This window comes from Dromiciops gliroides, chromosome 3, assembly GCF_019393635.1.
Source record: "Dromiciops gliroides isolate mDroGli1 chromosome 3, mDroGli1.pri, whole genome shotgun sequence".
In the NCBI taxonomy this organism is placed as follows: domain Eukaryota; kingdom Metazoa; phylum Chordata; class Mammalia; order Microbiotheria; family Microbiotheriidae; genus Dromiciops; species Dromiciops gliroides.
This window is the reverse complement of record NC_057863.1, coordinates 546194328-546212403: the sequence shown is the minus strand read 5'-3', so window position 1 is coordinate 546212403 and position 18076 is coordinate 546194328. Positions and strand designations below refer to the sequence as shown.

Genomic DNA, 18076 nt, shown 5'->3' with positions numbered 1-18076 from the left:
TCCCTCTTCTCTAAGCACTTTCTGTTCTCCTCTGATCTCTCCTGTTCTAATCCTTCCTCCATCTTCCTCTTCCTCTTCTTCCATCTCTTCTTCCTTCCCTATACCACTGCCTCATGCATATTCATCCACTTTCTCTTCCAATGTCCTCCCCTCCCCCTCCTGTTCCTTCCATCTTTCTTCTCCTCATCCTCTTTCCTCCTCTTTTTTCCTCTCTCTTCCCATTCCTTTCCTCCCTCTTTATCCCCACTGCTGCTTTCTCTTTTTCTCCTCCCTCTTCTCTCTTCCTCCTTTTCCTTCCTTTGTCCCCTTGTTTTATCCTTGTCTCCTTCCTCTGCCCTCATTCCTTCTCTCACTGTCTTCTCAATTCCTTCCTCCCTCTTCTTTCTAGCCTTCTTTCCTTCTTCTCTTCTTCTTCCCTCCTTCCTCTTCCTCCTTCCTTCTTCTTCATGTACCTCTTCCTCCATCTCAGACCTCATGGAGCCTTTCTCTGCTCGGGGCATGAAGTTTACCAAGTGATTGATATGTCCTCAGGTCCTACCCTCAGAGGCTAGGACAGTACAAGGTGGGAGGGGTCCCAAGCCAGGGGTGCCCCAACGGGCACTCCTCCATTCAGGTGTGAGCCAGGCCCACCCTGCCTCCTCCCATGGGCTCTTCCCTTCCTTAGACAATTAGGGCTGGGAGGGACCTTGGGATACAGAAGGTCAAAGGTGGGAGAGATTTAGAATACAAAATTTGGAAAGGACTTTAGATCAGAGAATGTCAGAGCCAGGAGGGACCTTAGATTTCCGAATATCAGATCTGGAAGGTCCTAGAACACAGAATGTCAGAGCTGGAAGAGACCTCAGACCACCGAGTGTTTTAGCTGGGAGGAATCTTAGAGATCACCTAGTCTAACAGCCTCATTTTATAGCTTAGAGGTAAATTGATTTGTTCAAGGACACATTGGGAGTCATCACCAAGAGTCACGAATCCAAAGAGCTTAGGACTCTTTGCACTCTGATTTTATTATCGATATCATGATTCCATATCTAACATAGAGAGCTAGCAGTCCAGGATGGTCTCAACTCCCTTCTTTATCCCCACTGGGGGCCACAGATATTGCATGGATGACTTTGTTGGTCTCTCCCACTCTGAACTCTGCCTTCTTCTTTGCCTCCTCTGATCTGCACCAGCCTGTTGGGAGATCTCGCATCCAGGTAACTCAACTCCTTATGCCCCAGTTGCGCCTGAGTTGGGCCAGGCCCATTCTCCCTCAGTAGCAAGACACTCAGGGCCCATCATTGGGTTTTGGGTGTCTTGCATTCTCAGAAGTCTAGGCAGGTCCAGGGTTAGGTAGACCTGTGGTCAAGGTAGGGGGATCAGTAGTTGGTCCAGGTTACATAGGAAGACAGGGACAGAACTCTAGCTCCTGACTCCTGAGCCTGGGGCTCATTTTACTACCCTGGGACTATGTGATAGACTTAAACTTGATTATGCTTTATGTCCATCTGCTGAGGTCCAGCTCAAGTGCTGTGTCCTGGCTTTCCCAAGCTGAAAGTGATCTATTGATGCCTTTACTTTTTAGATCGCAATCATATCCTAATACATTTCTCCTGTCCTCCCCACCCAAACCGGTCCTTATAACAAAGAAAAACAGTTTGAAAGAATTACCTGACATCATATATAATTTTATAAAACCATGTTTCCCCATCTTTGAGGTATTTTCTTTTGAGGTTCTTTCTATATTCTAGGACCAATATTTAGTGTCATTTTCATTTATATTCCTGTAGACCATGTGTCTATTGTTTTGCTGGGTTTGTTTTTCTCATTCCATATCAGTTCATGCAAGTCTTCCCATGCTTCTCTGAATTCTTCATATTGTTATTTCTTATGAGGTAAAAACACCCCATTACATCCAAACTCTCAATTTGTTTGCCCATTTCCCAAATTAATGGCATCTGTTCTATTTTCATTTCATTGCTACTGTCAAGTTAATTAGTTCGCAAAACATTTATTAAGTGCTTACTGCATACTAGGCACTGTGCTGTGTTGGCAACATAAATAATAGCACTTATATAAATATAAATACATATAAATATAAATAATAGCATTTATATAGCACTTTACAAATATCATCTCATTATTATAAAAAAAAAAGCAGTCCTTGCTCAAGAAGCTTACACTCTAATGAGGAGATGATAGCTTAATTAAGAGGTTTATATAGGATACTTACAGAGTAGAATGAAGGCAGCCTTAGAGGAGGAAGCACTAAGCTTAGCAACTGGGAAGCTGCATGGTAAAAGTGATATTTGAGCTGAGTCTTGAAGGAAGCCGAGGATTCTAAGAGTCTAAGGGGAAGAAGGATAGCATTCCAGCCACAGGGCCATGGGGGGTTTACTGAAGAGGCAAGTGACATGGTCAGAGCTGTCCTATAAGTAAATCACTTTGGGTAGGAAATGGATTGGAGTGGGGAGAGACTCGAGTTAGGGAGGCTAGTTATAGGAGGTGACTGCAGTTGTCCAGGTGTAGGTAGTGAGGGCCTGGACTGGAGTGTTGACTACTAGAGCAGGAAGATTTGTCAACTGATTGGATGTATGGGGTGAATGAGGGAGGAATCTGAGATAACACCAACGTGGCAGAGCTGGGATACTAAGAGGATGATGGTACCCTTGATAATAATAGGGAAGTTTGGAAGAGGAGGGGTGGGGAGCTGATTATGATTTTCCTTTTGGACATGGGTTTGAGATGTTTATGGGACATCCACTTTGATGTGTCCAATAGGCAGCTGGTGATGTGGGCTTAGAGCTCAGGAAGTATACTAGGGCTAGGTATATAGATGTGGGAATAATATATACAGTGCTTGAACCCCTGGGAACTGATGGAGATGATCAAGTGTAGTAGAATATAGAGAGCAAATTGAAAAGGGCTCTGGAGAGAGTCTTGGGGTGGAGTGGGGTGGGGAATGGGGTCTATCTATAGTGAGTGGGTGTGGGATAGATGAAGCTCTAGTGAAGCAAACTGAGGATTGATCTGGTGAGAGGAGATCCAGGAGAGTGATGTATTATGAGAGGATTTCCAGGTGAAAAGGGTGGTCCACAGTGTCAAAGGCTGAAGAGAGGTCAGAAAGGATGAGGATTAAGTAAAAATCTACAGGCCTGGCAATAAAAAGACCATTGGCAACTTCAGAGAAAGTAGTTTCAGTTGAATAATGAGCTTGAAAACCAAAATGTGTAGAGGGTTTAGAAGAAAGTGAGGAGAGGCAGTGAAAGTACCTATTGAAGATAGCTTTTTCAAGGAATTTAACAGAAGAGAAGATTTAGAATATATAGGAAGTTAGCTGCAGGGTCGGAGTGGGGGGAGGTAGAATCTAGTAGGAGTTTGGAGGAATGGCTCTTATTCTTATATTTGTTACAATTACTTAGATGCCTTTGATATTAGTCTTTTATTTGAGAAATTTAATGCAAATATTTTCTCCCTTATATTTATGTATTAGAATATATAACAATAAATATAATAATAGTCTCAGTTACTAAAACTGCATTTATTTTGTTTTGTAAAAGCATTTCAAATTTACACAATCAAAATTTTTTAATGTTGACTTTTGGGATCTACTAACTCTGTTTCTTGGTTGGTTATGAATTCCCTTCCTTATCCTAGATTTTGAAAGATACCTTTTTCTTTCTTCTGATTTTTAAAAAATGATGTGATCTTATACATTAAATTCATCTCCTTTCTTTCTTTTTTTTTCATTACTTCCCTTATAAGTCTAGGCATTTCTTCTTCCAAATGAATTTTGTCATAATTTTTTCTAATTATATAAAAAGTAACTCCTTGGCAGTTGGATTAGTTTGGCATTAAATCTGTAAATTAATTTAGGTAGTAGCTTTCTTTTTGTCATATTGACATGGTTCAACCATAAACAGTGAATATCTCTCCAGTTATTAAAATCTTCCTTTATTCTCCTTAATAACATTTTTCATAACATTTGGCCTGGAAGTTACATGTATTTTCCTCTCTCCTATCATTGTTATTTGTGTACTACCCTGCCACCCTTGCCCTGTCATGTCTGACTCTTTGTGACCCCATTTGGGGTTTTCTTGGCAAAGACCCTGGAATGGTTTACCATTTCCTTCTCCAGCTCACTTTACAGATGAGGGAAATGGAGGCAAACAGGGTTAAGTGACTTGCCCAGGGTCACACAGCTAGTAAGTGTCTGAGGCCAGATTTGAATCTAGGAAGATGAGTCTTCCTGATTCTAGGTCTGACACTCTATCCAACCTGCCCTCATTTAATTATAGACTCTTTGGGAGCAGAATCCATTATATATCCATCTTTATAAAGTAGAGGCCTCATCAATGTTGGTTGAATAGTTATATAATGATTATATACTCATCATCTCTCATGTGCACATCCCTCTGCACTCTATAGTTTTCTCCTCATTCATGATCTCATTTATTTTTCACAGCAGCTCTGGAAAGGAGACAGTGAAAGGATTATTCTTTGCATTTTACAGAGGAAGAAACTGAGAGACAACCCTGGGGGAGGGGGGAGGATATTACTTTCCCCAAGATCATACAGCAAGTCAGAGGTAGAGCTGCTGCTCAGACCTAAGACGTCTGACTCCCAGCTGCTTTATTAATGTTGAACACAGAAATGCTCCCTCCCATCCCCCATCCCTCCAGTCTCAGAGGGAGGCCTGAAGGAGAGGTAGGCCAGGAGAGTCAGTGGGACCTGAGCTCAGCTCATATCTACATCTATTTCAGTGATGTGGCTGTAGAACTGCCCTTCACCTTGATGCACCCGAAGCCCAGGGAGGAACCTGTGCGTCGAGAAGGTGAGTGTGTTTGTGGGAGTCTGGATAGATTGGGACCTTATCCACTAAGTCAAATTACAAGAGAAATAACATCCCTTTCTATAGTGCTAAGGTTTCCAAAATTCTTTCCTCACAATAACCCCGTGAAGTGCAGCAGGTGCAAGTTTTCCCATTTTACAGATAAGGAAACTTGAGGCTTGGGGGGGAGGGGTTGTGGTGAAGTGATTTTCCCATGGATACATAGTTAAGAAGTGGTAGAATTTGTATTCTGTCTTTAGCTCCAGCACCTCTGGATTATTAGTGGGAAGGATCACTAAGACAAGGATTTTTGCTACTTCCTCTTTTGGGGTCAACCTAGGGATTACCTTGGCTCCATCTTTCATGTCCACCTCTGCCCTGTGCTAAGATTAGGGCTGGGGGTGAGCTATAGAAAATGGCACTGGGCAAAAGCATTGTAACTGGAAGGTGCCTTAGACCTCAGCATGTTAGAAGGGAAGTTAGAATGCAGGGAACTAGAACAGAGAAAACAGAATATTAGTGTGGGAAGGAAGCTTAAAGACCAGAGGGATAAACTGAGGCCCAGAATGTCTCACCAGGTGTCCTATAGTGAGTTAGTGGTATCTCCTGACTGAGTGCATTTGTAAGTGCAGACTCCTTCTACTCCCCTGCCTTTCCCTTCTAAGTTTGGAGGATCATAGATTTCAAGCTCGAAGGCACCTTAGAAATTATCTAGTTCATAAAAAAAGAAATTATCTAGTTCAGCACCTCCTACCCCATCTTAAAGATGAAGAAACTGAGTCCCATTGAAGTGACTTGCTGAAGGGAATATCAGCAGTAAGAGACAGAACCAAGATTTGAACCTAGGTCCTCTTAACTTTAAATCCATGCAACTTTTCCCTACCCAGTCTGAGCTCCTCAAACTGAGTTTAGCACAGGCTAACTTGGGAGAAAAGGGTTGGGTATGATGACCTCTGACACCTACCCTTTGGGATTCCAATGCTTGCAGGGACCATACTGAGAGCAGGCTCTCTCCATATTCTAACTTTTGTAAATTCTCCAGTCTCATGCTGGGCTTAACATTGGGAGTTGGAGTAGGGGGTGCTGGGAATGAGCTCTTACATGGTACCATTCAGAGAGGGACTCAGAAAAGGTTTTTTTGGGAGGATGCACACAGCTGCCCCATGGAACTCAAAGGAAATACTAACTTTCAGGTAGAGATTAGTGAAAATAAAGGTGCAATTTTTTTTTCACTATTTAAATTCACAGACCCACTGAAATCTATCCATAGACCTTTTGGGTCCATGGACTCCAAGTTAAGAACCCCTGAGCTAGACTAGTGTCTTCATTTTGTAGTAGGGAACTGAGTCTCATAGAGGAAAAAGGATTCAATCCAAGGTCCTTCAGCTAATAAGCAGTAGTGTCAGAATTTGAACATAGGCCTTCTCACTTCAAGTCCAGTGTCCTTTTCACTAAATTTTGCTATCTGTAGACAAGCTATAGACTAGTCCTTGTTTAGTTCTAAAACCCTCCCTTCCTGTTTCCTTCTTTGTGTGTGGCTATTGTTGCTGTGACTTGGGCAGCCAACCATTCATGCATAAACTCACTAACCCCATGTCCTAACTCCCTGTGTTTAGTTCCAGAGAATGAAGCGCCCATAGATACCAATCTCATAGAACTTGATACAAAGTAAGCTGAACCCTGACTTTGGATGTCCATTTGGGGTGGTGTGTGTGTGTGTGTGTGTGTGTGTGTGTGTGTGTGTGTGTGTGTGTGTGTGTGTGTGTGTAGGAGAGTGCTGCTGTGGAAAAGAGAGGGAATGGCCTGGCTCATTAGCATATTAACCTCTAATGAGTCAGGCCAGTCCACAGCTAACTCAGTGTTTCCCAAACCACTTTGGCCATATGGGACTTTGGGGCCTGAAATACCATATTGGTCTAAATGTAGGCTGCTCCCTAAATTTAATGACTCTCATTTACAAAGCACTTTAATTTACAAAGTACTTTCCTCACATCAAGCCTCTGAGGTCAATGCTTGGTATATAGTAGGTGCTTAATAAATGCTCATTAAATTAAATTGAATGGTGATTTAATGTGGGGGTGAAGCAGGTTTCACTCAATAATTTCATCCTGAGGTGAATGTCTAGTATAGATGCTCTCTCCATCAATGCATATGGATGGTTACTCTATAACTCAGATAAAGTCTTTATTATGCACCTTTTTATGTCAGGCACTGTGATATATAGTCTGGGGATACACATATATGCAAAGGAAGAGACAAACCCTTACCTTTGGAGAATTTCTATTCTAAGGGGGGCAGAAAGACAACTCATTAATATGCTCTTAAAGAGTTGTCTTGGGGTACTGAAAAGTTAAGTGACTTGCTGAAGGTTAGTTATAGAGCCCTCAGCAGGGGCAAGTGTAAGCCCAGCATTGCCTTACTCTAGGCCAGCTCCCCGGTCTCCATGCCACAAACAAAATGTCTAGGTAAACACTGAAGAATAATACCTATTATGGGTTACTCTCAGGTTTTTGTACTCGCCAGGTCTAGAGCACTAGACCTACCTTTGGTAGTGGCCTACCTTTAGACCAATACTGTGTGTGTGTGTGTATATATATATATATATATATATATATATATATATAAATAGAACCTATATGTGGTGAGTAGGAGAATCTAGGGGTATCCTCTCCCCATAAATATGGGGCAGGAAAAACTTTGGAACATTTTCAGATGGCCATTTTAAAGGGTTTTTAATCCGTAATTTCAAAATTCATGTTTTAAGTCAAGGGAGAATATGGCTCAGTATTGAAATTTTCTTATTTCAAAACCCCAGGGTTGCAGTGGACACGGTTTGGGAAATGCTTGGCCTAATGCACCTGCAAGGAAACCTGCCTGGCCTGGCATGTCCAGAAACAAGCTTGGCTGCCTGAAACCTTTAGCATGCAAGCTGGGGGCCCTCTCCTTGTCCTTGTGTCATCCTGTCCTGATCCTCCACCCTTCACCCCCAAGGGGTGTCCCTGAGCTAGGAAAGCTGCAAGGAGACATCTCATCCTATCCCTGAAGCCCTTCGCCTTGCCCACTCTGCCCTGCTTGGTTCTTGCTGGTACCGCTGCCTATTAGGCCATGCTTTGGGGGTGGGGGGTTGCAGTTTTTGATTTTTCCCTGACTCCTGAGAATTGGTCCTGGCTTCCCAGGAATCACAGAATTTCAAAGGGCATAAGGGGTTTCGGAGTGCATGTAGTTCAACCTCTATCCAAAGACAAATCTCTGGTAATATCGCTGATGAGTGGTTGTCCAGCTTCTAGTGATGGAGGATTTACTGGGTCAGTGGTTGAACATCTAGGGTGAATGAATAGCTTATGGTGAGGGGAAGAATGATCACACTAAAGAGAGATATTTGGGTCTGTCTCCTGACAGCTTTTATTGTTAGGGGATTTCCCCCTTATGTTGAAACAAAACCTCCTTCTCTTTAACTCCACCCATTGCACCATGTTCTGTCCACTGGGGCCGAACAGAATGAGTCTAATCCCTTTTCTGCACCTTAGGCCTATTGATCCCCAAAGATAGCTGTAACATAACACCCTTCTCTGTGGGTAAACAACATACCCATCCCTTCAACTCTATCTCACGTAGCAAGGTTTCTAGCCCCCTTCCCATCCTCTGGATGTTTACCCTCCTCTGGATGTGCTCCAGTTGGCCCTGCACCAAACCCACCACTCCCAAAAGCATCTGTCTAGAGCAGAGGGCAGCAGAACTATCATTTCTGGACTCTGCACCTCTATTAATGAAGCCTAAACTTACATTATTAGTCTTTTTCAGTGGCAGATTACATTGTTGAATTTGTGGTCTACTAAGAACCCCAGATCTTTTTTTTTTTTTTTTTTGGTGAGGCAATTGGGGTTAAGTGACTTGCCCAGGGTCACACAGATAGTAAGTGTTAAGTGTCTGAGGCTGGATTTGAACTCAGGTCCTCCTGACTCCAGGGCCGGTGCTCTATCCACTGTGCCACCTAGCTGCACCCCCCCTCCAAGATCTTTTTTACATGAAATGCTTCCTACTCCAGAGCATGAATACATTCTGTAGCCCTTGGCATGCACATTGTCAGAAATGTTGTAGAGAGCATTCCTGTTCAGGTGGGGTTTGACTTACTAGATCTCCAGGATTCCTTCTGCCTCAAAGATTCTGTGATTCTCTTCCTATTTCCACAACAATTCACAACTGGTTGTGAATTGACCCCAGATGCCTATCCCCTTCACATCAATTCCTTCCTAGCTTTCATTATAGAAAGCAGTGTCTGTCTATTTTTGACACACCTACAACTACCCTATGGGCTGTAGCCATGCCTGGCCTGGCCCCGGGGGCAGCTGGCTAGCCTGTCTGGTACCCTTCCCCCTTAGTTGCCCTGGTTTCTGCCCTTCTGTACAGATGTCCCTTCCCCTAATGATGGCTCCTTTCCCCTTCTCTCTCCTGCCAGCGATGACGACATTGTGTTTGAGGACTTTGCTCGACAGAGACTGAAAGGTATGAAGGACGACCAGGAAGAGGAGGAAGTCCCAAACTCGCCACACTTAAACAACACATAAGACTGGACTCCTCTTGGCTCTTCTTCTTGGGTGGTTCCTGGTTAACTCTTGTGAATTAGGCTGCTTGTTATCGTTTCTTCTTTTTCTTCTCCCTCTTCTTTTTTTCTGGTATTTCTTTCCCCCTCTGTTTTTCTACTTCTACCAGGGGACTCCAGAGAACTTATGTAGGTATCATCAGGGATCCTCAACACCCATCACCATATCACTGAGCCTCCCCAGTGGACACCTCATTTCCACCCTGAAGAATGAATGAATGGCTTACTACTCTTCTTCCTACCTTCATCCAAGCCCTTAAACCAAGCCTTCTCTGTTTCTGCCTCACCTTCGATGCCCTCCAGCCCCCCAGTCTTCAGCCTTCTCCACATGGCCAGTCTCTAGGAGTTTCCCAATCCACAATCTTTCGATTGTGTCTCTTCTGCACACATTGTGTGGAATCCATTTGATGGGAACTGAGTGTGTAAATGTAGAGTCTTGTTGAGAGAGAGGGGGAAAGGATCACCAGTATATGTGTATTTTGGAGTGGGAGCAGGGGGATGGTTCTACAGCTGCTGATGGTGTGGCAAGTGACAAGATGAGGGTGATAGGGCTGTTTATAGTTCTAGTCACCGGCATGCTCAGAACAGTTAATGAGATCTGGCTGAACTACCTTGGGACAGAGAGATAGAGGTAGCAAGTGTGGAGCCATGCAGTGGGGAAGGTGGGGAAGAACCCATGGCTGGAATCTCTGTCTTTCCCCTTCCTTCCCCTCCCCAACATTCTCTTCTCTTTGCCATCCCTCTTCCCAATATTTTGATATTTTGGACAGTGATGATGTTATAATGGTTCAACAAAAGCAGTCACATTGATGTTCTTACCAGCAGTTACCAAGTTGAATGCAGGTCACAAGAACTAGCACAAACATTTAATATTGTCAGAACATAGTCTCTTAAGTGATATGTATCTTCTATGTATTAGAGGGACAGAGGAAGAGAGAGCTGGATGTATCATTTTTATATTAGGTTGAGTATTGTCCATGGTCCAGAAAAAAAAGACCCTGTGTCTGGGGTGAGAGGAAGCATATCTTTCTCCTGAGTCCCTGGTAGCAAAGGGATCAGTGTCTCTGGGAGAGACTTCTCAGAGAGATTCTTCCCTCATGAGTGAGGCATTCATCCATGCTAGGACTGGCAAAGTTTTCATCTTCCATTCAGTGATGCAACGAAATTAAATTCAACAAGCATTATTAAACACCTACTATGTGCAATGGATAGAAAGAAAAAAGGAAACATCCCCTGCCCTCAAGAAGCTTATATTCTAGTTGGGGGGGGGTTGGGGGAGGGAGCTTATATCTTTCCCTTTGGTTTATCAGTCACAGAATTGCCCTTGGATCATATGTAGGGGTGGAAGGATAGTTGGGTTATATGGTAGGTTCAGACTTCACCCATCTTTTTCTCTGGAAAGTCTCTGGGTGTGGTTCCTGTTGTGGCCATGTGGGGACACATACGAAGAGGACATAGCTGGTCCTCAGAGGAAGAGCTAGTACGAAGGCCCAAATTTGGTTTCACTTACCTCTTCAGAAACAGAAGGAAGCAATGTAGAAAGGCAGGTTTATTGCCTATTAACACTTAGGGTGCTAAACCTCAGAGATCATGTACTCTAAACTGGCTCCTTCTTTCTATTTTACAGATTAGGGCAGTGAGGGCCAAGGAGACTGATTGACTTGTCCAAAGTCACACTAAGTAAAAATAGAACCACAATTCAAACCCAGGGTCTCTGATTCCCAATTCATTATATCATGGGCAGGGAGCTAGCTGCCTTCCAAAAGTTTTCTCTCGGACTCAGATTTGGATTACTAGACCAAAAACTTGTTTCTGATCCCCTGAAGTCATCACCTTGCCAGCAACTGGTAGTGTTCTTCTGGGTTTCTTCCCCAAAAGGAGAAGTTACTTTCTTAGGGAGAAACCAAATTGGATTTCTGCAGAGTGGCTGCTCTCTTCAGCCACACCTATAGATTGAAGCTCAGCAGATTCTTCATCTTTCTTCTCTTGGATCCTGGAAAATCTCCAGAGCCACAGAGGGAGAATTGAAGCAGAGGATGGGGTCTCTCTCTGTTGATCTAGAGATTATAGAGAACACATTTTGACTCCAATACATGGAATCCCTCCCAATGGAAGGAACCTAAGAGTCATCTAGTCCAACCTCCCACCCGATTTGAGACTCTTCCCTGACAGCCTTCGTGATGAGGTCGGTGTCACAGTGTGGTGGAAATGTCCCTGAATCCGGAGTCGGATGAGCTCCGATTTGAACCTCTAAGAGTTTGAAAGTGCAGAACAAGGAATGGAGGCCATATCTGGAGCATTAACTAGGAGCTTTTACACCAGGAACAAAGCAATAGGGGAAAGAGCTCACTGGGGGAATAATTGCTGGGGGGTGGGGTGGGGATGGAAAGTGCACCCTCAAATGGTGCTGTTAGCATCCAACAAATTTTGGTACCCTAAGACAGACCTTCTTTTCATCCCTCAATTATATCTCTCATCATGTCGATTGACACAGGGGGTGCATTGGGATATAGGACCCCTGGTCCTGCCCAGTTGGCATTGGTTGCCACAGAGAATTCTGTAGTTTCTTCTTAAGCATTATTTGAGCCCCTGGACCAGAGCATGTTGTAACCCAGCCGATGCACTGTTTTTTCATCTCCTGATTAGCAAGATTAAGGGACAAAGGATTCCCAGAGTTCCCCCCCCCCCCATCCTGACACCTTTTTGTTCACAAACTGTGGCATCCTCAATAGAGACTAAGGAGCAACCTAGCTCCCAAGGCAGATTCCCCCAGAAGCAGCCAGAAGGACAAAGAGCCTAGAGGTCTCACCCTGTTCCTGTCAGTTCCAATGCTCCATGTGCCAACACACCCTTCCCAGGAAAATCCTTGGCAGTCCACTCAAGACCTCTTCAAGAAGTTGGCAGCATGCTTAAGGTCTGAGAACTGAGCATAGGAAGCAACAGGGGAGGAATGGTGGATAAACTAGACGTCTACTTGCAAACGTTCCAAATCTCTTCCTCAGCTTGAAATTATAAGCCACAGGGATGGAGAGCCCACAGAGTCACAGAGGCTTTATTAAGCTATTACTAGAAGTAGTAGACATTCTAGTACTAGATACTACTTTAGGTGCTGGGGATACAAACACAAAAATGAAACAGTCCCTGTCCTAAAGAAGCTTACATTCTATCGGATTTGGAAAGTACCTCAAAAACCAACTAGCTCAGTCTGTACCTCAGCAAGAATTTCTCACCCTCTCACCTATTTAGCAGAAGCTAGATAGTCATCTAGCCTCTACTTGGTCTCCACTAAATGGGAATCTACCACTACCCACCAAAAATCCATTTCACTTTTGCATAGCTCTCATCATTAGCAAGTAATACTTATATTAAACTGAAATTTGCCTCTCTATGACTTTTACCCATTGGATTGGTTTTCCCTCTGGGCTCCAGCAGAACCAATGTCTTCTACCTGGTAGCCCTTCAATTAATTAAGTGAAGAAAATTTTCATGCCCCCTCTTAAATATTTTCCTCCATGTCAAAAAAAATCTTCAGAGTCCTTAGCCAGTATTTGTATGACGTGGTCTCCACTCATTTTCCCATCCTAGAGACCTACGCGGACAAGTTAAGTTAGGATGTGGAACTGAGAAGGTCTTAGTAAACTGATACCTCTTACTATTGAAGATGAGAGTGAGGAACGAAGACCCCCTCAGCTTGGCCAGGCATCCCATTGTGTATCATTACCTTCTAGGACCAGAAAAGGCCGAGTAAGCACACCAGGAGGGAGATTTTTTTCTTTAGATGACTGAAGAGACCATTGGATGGAGGAAAAAATGGTCAAGTCTTGGTTCTCGCCTTGAAGCCCTCTCTTTGCAGAAGATTCAGTGTATTGATTTTTCCTTTCGCTTCATTGCTAAAGCCTGAGGTATTCCAAAAACTTTGTTTCTCCAACATGGTCCTGATCCCTATGGACATTTCCACTTCACTTTCTGAGTCCCCTGCAAGGACCACACCACTACTGTGTGCCAGGGTCTCTCTACAGCTTGTGGATAAGCTGGTGCCACTTGTACTGTGTGCAGAGGGAAGTGGGGGAGCTGAGTTAGATCACTGAATGCCGCCAACTTTTATTGAGTACCTGCTCTATTGCAAGAACCTGTTCCAGGTTGTGGGTATGCAAAGAAAAAGCTAAAATGGTCCCTGCCCTCAAGGAGCTTATGTTCTAGTGGGAAAATGCAGCATGTATATGGATAAGTCAATAAAAGGTCATTTGAGGTACCTGAACTTTGAAGGAAGCTATGTATTCCACTAGAGGTATAGTGCATTCTAGGCACGGGTGGGAGTGTGAGGGTGGAGAGAAAACAGCCAGTGCAAAGGTTTGGAGATGAGAGATGTCATATACAAAAAACAGCTACTAGTTGAATTTGATTGGAACATAAAATGTGTGAACATGAAATCAGTCTGGAAAGGTAGGTTGGAGCAAGACTGTGAAAGGATTTAAATGCCAGAATGAGGTATTTGCATTTCTATCTGGAAACAATAGAGGAGTGCTGAAGATTTTGTGACGTCTTAATTTTGACAACTTTGGAGCATGGATTGGAAAGAGGGAGAGATTGGAAGTAGAAAGATCAATTAGGAAGCTAGCCTTAAGTCAAGAGAATTGCCACTGGGAGAACAGGGAGTATGGGATTTGGAGGCAGAGGACTCTAAAACAAGGAGGTTGACCTCAGTGGTCTCTTAAGATCCCTTCTGACTTTAAACCTATTACCATATGAGCAAATAACATCTCTCATTGTTCTAATTTGGCACATGCTTCGCTATGGTTGGTCCTGTTTTATCTCCTGTTTTATCAGGAAGGGAAGCAGGGTTTTATCAACCCATGTTTTAGGAGGGAAACTCCAAAATTGCCCCAATTTTCCTAAGAAGAGGTGAAACTAGAGCCTCTCATGGCCCAACATTCTTTCTCCTGGATGACATCATCCATCTCTCTGGGACAGATTCATCAAAAGATCAAACAGAATGAGCACAACTTGATTTATCCTCATAGAAGAGAAATAACAGATCAAGAAAGAGTCAATCTAGTGCTTCTAAATATGCATTCACTGACAAATGGAAAGGATCTGAAGAGCCATCTGATCCAATTCTTAGCTAGATCATGGACCCCCATCAATACTATTCCTGATAAATGTTCATCATTTTGAAGACCACAAGTGATGGGGAACTCATTAGTAGCAATAGCTGACATTTACATAATGCTCTAATGTTTGCAAAGAGTTTTACGTGTAGTGTCTTGGTTGTTCCTCACAATAATCCTATGAGACAGGTGCTATTATTATCCCATTTTACAGTTGAGGAAATTGATGCTAAGAGAGTGACTTGTCCAGGGTCATAGACATAGTAAGTATCTAAAGCAGGATTCAAACTAAGCTCTTCCTGGCTCCAGGTCCAGTGCTCTCTCCACTAAGACCACCTTGCTACCAATTATCCTCCAATGCAGTCCATTCCATTTTTGGACAATTCTAATTCGTAGGTGCTTTTCTCTCACATGGGAAAAAATTCTGCCTCCCTCCCATTGCTCCTAGCTTTATCTTCTGGGGCAAAGTAGGACAAGCAAATCCCTCTTCTCCATGACAGCTCTTCAAATACTTGAAGACAACCACCATGTGCTCCTTCAGTCTTCTGATTAAGCAGTTACAGTTTTTCTACTAATCCTTACGTGGTATTGTTTCCTGTCCCTTCATAACATTGTCCACCCTGTTCTGGACAAGACTCACCTTGTTATTGTCTGCTAAAATATAGCTCTAGGAGTGGTTGGTTTGGCAGTAATCAGTGAGGCTGTCAGTGAGAGGCCCATCTCATCCACCATCTGGGAATTGGACTTGAAAATAGAAGGAGTGATAGGATGGGATACCATGGCCACACAGTGTTCTTCTTGGGGAAGCTATCACCTGCAGATTCTGCTGAATTTACATTACCTCTGACATCCTGCAGACTCCATCCCCACTGTGCTCACCCTACCATAAATTCATTCGAAAGACAATACAGGTGTTTGAGGTTTCAGCCCTTGCCATTGTTGGAAGCAACTGAGAAAGGAGTATTTTGCCAAAAGTCCCATTTTCTCCCACTGATTTCCAATTTACTTTGAGCATGAGCCTCCTCCAGTCTTTCATCAATTCCAGCACCAATGAGTCTCCCAGTCATTCAACCAAACAATCATTAAGTGCTTTCTATGCGCCAGACACTGTGCTGAGTGATGAAGATGAGGATACAAAAGAGAGACAACAGTCAAACAACCATGTGCATATGAGATTTTATACACGTGTGCACACAGTGAATGAATGAATGAATGAATGAATGAATGAAATGTAATATCAAAGGAAAGGTCCTGGGAGTAAGGGGAACAAGAGAAGATCTGCAGAAGGAAGGATTTGAGCCGAATCTTGACATACTTTGTTTTCTGCTGTCTCACTCTGGCCCCATCCTAGAGTAAAATTGGGACTTCAAAGAGATGCTATTACATGACAGTATAGCAGGGGCTGATGCCCAGGAAGGCTGAGGTCTTGTGTTCCTGAATGAAGGGAACCCTACCTATTTCCCTAGAGAGAAGCTATGCCAATCTTCCTAGTCTTCTTTGCTCCCATTAGGGACCTGTATACTGGAAATTGCAACCACATATAAAAGGAAGAGATTTGGATTTTAGTCTTGAAATATGCCCCCAATAATTCTGCTTTGCTATATATTTTAAAATTTACTCAGATAAACAACGACTGCCCATTGCTTTACTGGATGGTTTATTTCACTACCCAAAGATGTTCTATGCTTCCATTGACAGGATCCCATGACTGCTGACACAGCCACACTTGAGAGACTAGTGCAAGTTCAGAGGGTGTTGTCTGGGATGCAGCTGTCCCTGGTGGATTGACAGACTTAGGATTCCTTGGCTCTTTCACATTCTCTGTGTTCAGGCCCTCAGACAGCTCATAGCCTAGCCTAGCACGAGGCTTTCCCAGAGATACATGTAAGACAAGGGAATGTGGGGAGAAACTATGCAGGAACATGATTCCCTAGAGTCTATAGAACCTTCCTCTTTCACTCTCCTTTCAAGCCAGTCGTCTTTGAAACTACAGTGTTGAGGGCAGCTAGGTGGCGCAGTGGATCGGGCACCAGCCCTGGATTCAAGAGGACCAGAGTTCAAATCTGGCCTCAGACACTTGACACTTACTAGATGTGTGACCCTGGGCAAGCCACCTAACCCTCATTGCCCAGCAAAAAAGAAAGAAAGAAACTAGTGTCATGGGCCAGTATTGAGCACTAGTCCAGGTCAAATACCCTATCTCCCTGACACACTGTAAGATACCCATATTGGGCAGAAATTGTACCTCCCATGTCCCCACCCTGGATGGCTTGGGACCCTGCTCATAGACTCTAAAAGGAGGCCCTTCTGGAGGGCATTTCCCATACTCCACCTCAAAAGGCAAATGAATATAACTCATGATTTCTGCGTCTCAAACTTAAATCCCAGAGGCTTCCCTAGATTTGGACCGTGCAGGTGGGTACCAAACCTAATGCAGGGCTTTCTCATTCAAATTCTTAGTTTGATTATTGGAAGAACTTCAGGGACAATAGTCCTCTAGCAGCCATTGCATCTATGCCTCATTCTCAAATGTAGGCAGGCACATGACACTCGGCACATATAGTCACTTATTGCCTTGTGACCTTGGGCAAGGGACAAGCTCTCTGAGTTTGTTTCCTGATCTCTAAAAGAAGGGGTTGGACTAGACGATCCCTAAGGTCCCTTCTAACTTTAAAGCTAGGAGCCTAGGAAGGACTTACAGACTTATAGATACATGCATGAACACGCATGGCCCTAAACCCATAAATGGGGATGTGCACAGAGCTACAGTCACAACTACTCATAATCACAATCACATACCAGTTACAATGTGGCCAAATGCATAATCTCACATGTTCATATAGAATCTTGGAACATGGATTGCAGCATGTTTGTTGTGTGTGTTAATGCACCATGCCTACAAAGCCAGATTCAGCAGCATGCACGGATCATACAAAATCATGCACAAATCTGTTTCCAGTGATTCTGGCCAACCTGCCCAGAAGCCTAGGTTGGGGTTTGTCATGGGGTTAAAGGCTCTCCCTGGGTCTCTTTGAAACTCCTGGCAAGTCTTGGATTGTGTGAAGCAAAGTGATGGACAGGAGAAAACTCTTGGCTTGATTTGACAGGTTTGTGCTGAGTCTCCCTGACTTGGGCTCCAGAGACGACACTTATCTAGCATAAGTCACTCTTGGGGATGGAAGATCTTTCCTCTTAGGTCCCCCATTTGTGCCCCTTTTGGGATGCAGAGAAGTTGAAGGGAACAATTTAACAATCAAGTACTAAGCACATTTCTTAAACATACTATGTACAAGGACACCCACTCTGCTGTGTGCCGGGGTTACAGGATCATGAATGGTCCCTACCTAGGAGATCTCTCAAGACAAAAAAAAAGTTTTTGATTGCTGCCCAATGTGCTAATTGGCCTCTGTCCCTATGGAATCTTTTGCCTGAGGTGGGTTTACCATCATCTTCAGTACCTCCTGACCTGAAGGTAGGCCAAAGGGGAGATGACTTCTCTACCCTCAGGGAGCCTCTAGTCTAATGGGGGTACAGGATGCTGGCCCTCAAGAAAGCTCC

General features: G+C 43.7%; 1 protein-coding gene across 5 annotated transcripts in view; it reads left to right on the top strand.

The window, feature by feature from the left end:
* The window catches only part of ARRB1 (arrestin beta 1), a 126329-nt gene extending 111609 nt beyond the window's left edge, over nt 1-14720 (top strand). Inside the window, exons 13-17 of one of the 5 annotated variants that reach the window (XM_043993271.1) lie at nt 1173-1196; nt 4743-4813; nt 6427-6478; nt 9267-9313; nt 13139-14720. In XM_043993271.1, the coding sequence (XP_043849206.1) occupies nt 1173-1196; nt 4743-4813; nt 6427-6478; nt 9267-9313; nt 13139-13158 (214 nt within the window). In that variant the 3' untranslated portion in view covers nt 13159-14720. Of the gene's footprint in view, nt 1-1172; nt 1197-4742; nt 4814-6426; nt 6479-9266; nt 12142-13138 lie in introns of those variants that run through there. The other 4 variants (XM_043993273.1, XM_043993270.1, XM_043993272.1 and 1 more) reach the window with 4 other exon arrangements.
* The last annotated feature ends 3356 nt before the right edge of the window (nt 14721-18076 follow it).